This window comes from Seriola lalandi, unplaced genomic scaffold, assembly GCF_002814215.2.
Source record: "Seriola lalandi dorsalis isolate HSWRI2012SDOR001 ecotype SW California unplaced genomic scaffold, Sedor1 jcf7180002054414, whole genome shotgun sequence".
NCBI classification, from domain to species: domain Eukaryota; kingdom Metazoa; phylum Chordata; class Actinopteri; order Carangiformes; family Carangidae; genus Seriola; species Seriola lalandi.
In genome coordinates this window covers 121770-128296 of record NW_019524967.1, presented here as the reverse complement: position 1 = coordinate 128296, position 6527 = coordinate 121770, and the positions used below count along the sequence as shown (strand labels likewise).

The following is a 6527-nucleotide window of genomic DNA, read 5'->3' as shown; positions in this document are numbered from 1 at the left end:
AAGACATAGAGGGGTCACTGAACATGTCAGATCATGTGAGTGACTCTATCGGTTTTACTACCCTGCTGATTACTTATATCTCACCTGAAGATGTCACTCAAGCCTGACAATACCAGCCCAAAATTGTTGTATCATTGTGCACTTGCTTGAAAATACAGAATGTATAACAACTCAAACTCCTTCCTATACCTAATTGAGAAGAGAGCACCACTTGAAAAAATTGAAAAACGGGTAGGTGACTGAAAAATATGTTTCCCTGCACTTTACCGCCACCAGCTGCAGAATAGTGAGAAAGCAGTGGCAGGACTGTTGAAATTCAGTCAAAAAATAAACCACTCAGAAGTTTCAACCTCTTTTCTCCCTTTCACACATGTCAAATGTTATATTCAGACAAACTTTCTCCCATGCAGAGTTCAGAGTCCGAAACACAGAGAACCGCCCAGAGCAGAAATGAGAGCGAGGAGTCTTCATGGCCGCCGTCAGACCAGGAGAAAGAGAGAAACACTGCTGATGTGGTGGAGACGCTGGGAGGTGAGTGACATTACTTATGGGGTTTTCTGAAACCACACTTGTTGCACAGCTGTAAAATGTGCCAAGAGCAAGCAGTCATCAAAAACTAGCGTTTTCTTCTGTTGATCAGTGACAAAAAAAAGCCCAAATATATTTTTGTTAGTGTTGTCAATTCAGTGTTGGGTTGCTGTTTAAAAGGAGTTAATTGCCTCTCATTGATGTGGATCATTTTCCAGTATGTTTTTTTCTTATGCCTAATGCTCATAGTCATTTGATCGTTCCTCAGCAGGAAGGTCTGCAGAGTACACAGAGGTTCCCTTGGGTGCTCTGGACATTGCTGCTGCTGACAGTTTGACACTTTCTCCTCATCATGGTAGGTTTATGATCGATACGTCACTGCATATAGCTCGGCTATAAATTATACTAATATTTGGGGTTCATGACCCTGAATGAAATAAAAAAACTTTTGTTTATCTCTTTCAGCCTTAAGATCACAAACAAATTTTCTGAAAAATCAATTTTTTTTTCCTCTCCTGTGCAGACGGAAGCGATGCAGGAGACACGGAGCGGCTGGAGGAGCTTCCTCTGTGCAGCTGCAGGATGGAGGCTCCTCGTGTGGACAGCACCAGCCACCGAGTCAGCAGACAGTGTATGGCCACTGAGAGCATCAATGGAGAGGTCTGTCTCTGTCTTTGCTTTCTGTGTTGACTCTGCATTTGGTCATTTGAATTAAGAACCATCATTTGCATCATGTGTAGATTTGGACAGCAGAGTGTGATGCATTGTCCGCTGGTCTTTGATAGTTCATAAAGCTCGCAGATAGCTTTCGTGGGAACTCCAGCTGTGTAATCTAATCTTTTCTCTCCTGCTCTGTTTCTCAGCTGAGGGCTTGTACCAGTCGGACTATTAAAGGGGAGACCATGCGGCCCTCCAGTCGGGTGCCCCTTATGGTGCTTTGTGACGTCCATCGTTCACACATGGTCAAACACCACTGCTGTCCTGGGTGTGGATACTTCTGCATAGCGGTAAGAGTTTAAACAACCTGTTGTGGTTAAACAGAGATATAACTTAAAGTTAATGTTAATGCTTTGATACTCTCTTCTTCCTCCTTGATGCCCTGCTCTGTTCTCTACTTTCTTCTCCTCAACATCCTACCTGCTTCTGCTCTTTCTCCCTCTTGCATATCCTAAATGTTCTCCTTTTTCAGGGCACGTTTCTTGAGTGCTGCCCGGACCAGCGCATCGCTCACCGTTTCCACCGCGGTTGTGTGACGGTTCTAGGCGGCGGGCGCAGCAGGGCAAATGGCGGTGGTATGCTTTTCTGTCCCCACTGCGGCGAAGATGCCTCGGAGGCCCAGGAGGTCACCATCCCCTCCTTCAGCTCCTCCACAGCCTCTGCAACCACCGTTGTCACCATGTCGGCATCCTCCACCACCACCCCGTCCCTGCCGCCGTCTGTCCCCACTGCACCCTCGCTCACCGCCTCCACAGGGGGGATGAAGGATGGGAAGATGCCCGAAAGACCGGTCAGGTATGACTGACTGACATAAGAATTATTGACCGATTTGACTCCATTCACCTGTACAAAATGTCATTTCCTTACATCTTCCCTCCTTCGTTGCATCTTCTAGTGCTCGTATGCGTAGCCATGGTTTGGTAACATTGGCAGTGGAGCAGCAGCAGCCTCCGCAGCCTGTAGCCTCAGTAGCGACTGTGGCCACCATCCCCCCAGCAGAGGAAGGAGTGGACAGTGTGGGGCCCTCTCTCTGTATGCCAAATGGGAAACCCATCAGCCCTGGTGCACTTCCACCTGGGCCCAGCAGGGCGGCGCTGCAGAAGGCCATTCTAACACAGGACACAGAGAGGTCGGAGTTTAGTTTAAGATTTTACGATTATCAGTCACAGTAGGTTCAAGGGATCAAACAATGGACTAGATACAATAATTAATAGATTTTTTTCTATATCATGTTGTTTTGGGTCTTTATTTACTACTTAGTTTAAAATTGAGCTTTCAATGCTTGTCTCGTTTGTTTCCTTAAAGTATATACACACTGTAAGCACAGTATAAAATCATGTTTGAGTTGCCGTAAAACTTATTTTACTCTTTTGAAGATGTTTGTGTGCTAGCAGTTTAGAGATGTTCTATACTTGAAAATATCTGATCTGCAGCTGCTGATAATTGATCAATATTTGTTCTTGAAATCCTGAAAATTGCACGCATCTCTACTAACCAGCTGTTAGAACAGTTTTATGCAAACGAACAGTTCATCTGCAGCTACAGCAAAATTGCATGATGGGTCAAGCAAGACAAAATATTTGTTTTGTTAGCTTTAGCTCGTCCAAATGAAATGACATGTTTCAGTCAAAGGGAGGAGCTCAGACTATTTCAGACCACAATGGAAAGCCTGTTGTTTTTGATTTGCCAGGAGGAAGAAACTGAGGTTCCACCCTCGCCAGCTCTACCCCGCTGCCAAGCAAGGAGAAGTGCAGAGAGTTCTGCTCATGCTGAGTGAGTGGCAAATATGCCTTTATTGTAGACTCTACTTTTCATCTGGTTTCTCAAAGATGAGTGCTGTCTGTATTGAAATACAGACGGCAACAGAAAACTTGTTGTCTGGGTTTGATCATTCTCATGGCTGCTGTAGATCTGTACAGATTTGTCTATGAAGACTGTGCTTTTGTATTTGTGTGTGTGTGTCAGTGGAGGGCATTGATCCAACATACCAGCCTGACTCTCAGAACAGGCGCTCTGCTCTACACGCTGCTGCTCAAAGAGGACTGCTGGAAGTCTGCTACATGCTCGTACAGGTGAGAAATTCAGTGCATTGTTAGCACCTTCCCTTCTTTTACATGATTATTAGTGATGATTAGTCATTTTATATCGGGATGTGCAGGGTGACGTTTTCAATTTTCTTATTTTGTCTGACCAACTGTCCAAACACAAAGATATTCAGTGTGTTATCAAATATAAAAAGAAAACCAGCAAATATTCCCACATGAGAAGCTGTTTAAGAGTGAACGGTGGCGTTTTCGCTTTGAAAATGACTGAAACAATTAATCGATCATCAAAATTATATTCTGTCGATCATCGAATGCAGCAAACATTTCAGTTCTACATTTTTAGTGTAAACAAGCATGAGTAAAAATTGAGCAGTAAGGGATAAAAATTGAAACCAGTGCATTTAGAATCATTGCAGAAATATCTTAAACTTTACTTTAAAGAAGCCATGCTCTGTAACAGGTGTTTTTGGGGGACTTTTCACAATCTCACCAAGCCTTGTGCCTTTTGGATTCACAATTATTTTTAATTGTATACTGACAGGCTGGTGCTCAAGTGGATGCCCAGGACAAAGACCTGAGGACTCCACTGTTGGAGGCTATCATCAATAATCACTTTGAGGTGGCTCGTTACCTGGTCCAAAACGGCGCCTGTGTCTATCATGTAGTAAGTGTCTCGTAGTGCCTGAAATAAAATAGAATAAATGTGAACATGTAGAGGTTTGATTTGATATGGATTTCAGTCTTTGTTTACATCATTACTCATCAGGAAGAGGATGGATATACTGGCCTCCACCACGCAGCCAAACTGGGCAGCCTTGAAATCGTCAGCATGCTGCTGGAGACGGGGCAGGTTGATGTCAATGCACAGGTAAAGGACACGATAGACAGATAGATAGATAGATAGATAGATAGATAGATAGATAGATAGATAGATAGATAGATATGTGATCATTCAAGAAAAGTGCATCTTAACTGTCTTACACCGACTCATACGAGGCCAGTGTTGCCTAATTTTGATTCTTCTTTGTTGGTTTTAGGACAGTGGTGGCTGGACACCGATCATTTGGGCTGCCGAGCACAAACATGTTGACGTGATCAGAGCACTGCTTAACAGAGGAGCTGATGTCACCATCAATGATAAGGTAAGTTTCTACTACTCAACACTGGGCTTAGAAAAAAGTGTCTTTTCAGTCTTTTTACTTAATTTCTAGCAGCTCCCCTCGGTATGCCTGGTAATATACATTCACCAGAGCTGGATTTTAGAACTTGACTCTGGTGGAACTTGTCTGATCTATTTTATGCCTAAATATCTATATCAACCTTTGTGGGGTTTTTTTTTTTAGCCCTTTTATTTTCCCTTGTGTTGCTGAAAAATCACAATACAGAGGTCTGGATTCGGCTTGTGTAATTGAACTTTTAAGAGGTGATCTTGAAATACTTGATTTGGAAAAATATGTTTTATGCAGGAATGTTAGTCAGTGAGTCATTTGGTCTGTAGAATGTAGAAGGTCTGTAGAAAATGGCATAAAATACCTGAAACAAGTTTCCAGGGTCCATGGATGCTGAATACCTTTCTGTCAATCAACTAATCAACTAATGATTTGATCAACTAATTGTTTCAGGTTTGATTTGCTCAGCCAAATTTGCTTTGACTGCTGCTGTTGGAAACATTAAACACACCTCGTCTTGTGTGTCAAAGGACTTTGCCTGAAATGATGAGAAAATGTTAAAGCTATATAAACTGTGGTGTAACGAGTCGCGACAGAGACGGAACAGCAAAATGGATGTAGTTGTATGAAAATATTTCAGGTTATTACTTTAAACAGTCCCTTGTTTCCTTCCAGGAACTGAACGTGTGTCTCCACTGGGCGGCGTATGCAGGGAATGTGGACATAGCAGAGCTGGTGTTGAACGCTGGCTGTTCCCTCGCCTCAGTTAACATGCATGGAGACACGCCGCTCCACATCGCCGCCCGAGAGGGATACTTGGAATGTGTTACGTGAGTCACTGTCAATCACAAGCTGTATGCCCATTTAATGTAGGGGTCACTTGTATCTGTTGCTTTAAGCTATGCCACCTATCTAACACTTAACCATGGGTGCAATACTTTTTTTCCACCAAAAACATCTGTCTTTCTTTTGCAGGTTGTTCCTGTCCAGAGGTGCAGATATTGACATCATGAACAGGGAAGGAGACACACCTCTCACCCTTGCACGGGTTGATACACCAGTGTGGGTCGCACTCCAGATCAACAGGAAGCTGCGGAGGGGAATAACCAATCGCATGCTTCGGACTGAAAGAATCATCTGCAGGTAGGTTGTGTTTTTTTTTTTGAAGGAGTCCTGTTTTATGATGAGCTTGTTCTTTGTAACCCCATTTTTTTTGTCTTCTGATGTTTAACTCCCTGATAGTCCTGATTTAACCCCTTGCTTTCTGTTCCAGTGACATTGCGCAGGGCTATGAGAACGTGCCGATTCCCTGTGTGAATGCAGTGGATGACGAGGGCTGTCCTTCAGACTACAAATATGTTTCAGAAAACTGTGAAACTTCAGCGATGAACATAGACCGCAACATTACACACTTGCAGGTAAAATGTAAAACAAGCTCTCATTCTGACTTCATTGTTCTCTTTCTATAGTACAAACACACACCTACATCCTCGGCAGGGAAAAAATACATCTCATTAATTCTGTCATCTTTTCTTTTAGCACTGTAGCTGCACTGATGACTGCTCATCTAGTAACTGCCTTTGTGGACAGCTCAGCATCCGTTGCTGGTATGACAAGGTAAATAGAAATATTGTTATAAAAGCCACATCGTCAAAGTAATTTACTCAGAAAACCTGTAGGATTTCATTGTTGGAATCTTCAACCCTGGCAGAATTTTTGCATTTGAGTTGTATTGTGGGTAATGTCGCCGCCAGGTTTTGACAAGAAAGAAGAATGTTTGAAACAAACAAAAAAAGACTATCTCTGGTTCTGCTGCATCAATTTTGATCATTTTTATTTAAACTGTCCTTGATGAGTCTGACAATGTTACAGGAGTGCACTGATAAATCAGTGGCCTCCTCTTTAAGTAGTGAGACATTTAACATGAAATTGACCAGCTTCATGTGTATTCCTTATGGGGAGCCACCACCTGGACCAGCAAGCAAAAAGAGAATTATTCTGTAAGATCAATTAAGATCTGCATAGTTTGCAATTACAATTTTTTTTTTTTTTTTTTTTGGGTTTGAAA

General features: G+C 42.7%; 1 protein-coding gene across 1 annotated transcript in view; it reads left to right on the top strand.

The window, feature by feature from the left end:
• Positions 1 to 6527, top strand: part of ehmt2 (euchromatic histone-lysine N-methyltransferase 2) — a 12206-nt gene that overhangs the window by 3466 nt on the left and 2213 nt on the right. The window contains exons 5-21 of the mRNA XM_087175098.1: positions 4 to 35; positions 411 to 531; positions 797 to 883; positions 1052 to 1188; positions 1392 to 1535; positions 1718 to 2040; positions 2141 to 2374; positions 2936 to 3018; positions 3211 to 3317; positions 3832 to 3954; positions 4057 to 4158; positions 4328 to 4432; positions 5135 to 5289; positions 5435 to 5602; positions 5733 to 5877; positions 5999 to 6114; positions 6422 to 6459. Of these exons, the coding sequence (XP_087031224.1) occupies positions 4 to 35; positions 411 to 531; positions 797 to 883; positions 1052 to 1188; positions 1392 to 1535; positions 1718 to 2040; positions 2141 to 2374; positions 2936 to 3018; positions 3211 to 3317; positions 3832 to 3954; positions 4057 to 4158; positions 4328 to 4432; positions 5135 to 5289; positions 5435 to 5602; positions 5733 to 5877; positions 5999 to 6114; positions 6422 to 6459 (2220 nt within the window). The remainder of the gene's footprint in view (positions 1 to 3; positions 36 to 410; positions 532 to 796; positions 884 to 1051; positions 1189 to 1391; positions 1536 to 1717; positions 2041 to 2140; positions 2375 to 2935; positions 3019 to 3210; positions 3318 to 3831; positions 3955 to 4056; positions 4159 to 4327; positions 4433 to 5134; positions 5290 to 5434; positions 5603 to 5732; positions 5878 to 5998; positions 6115 to 6421; positions 6460 to 6527) is intronic.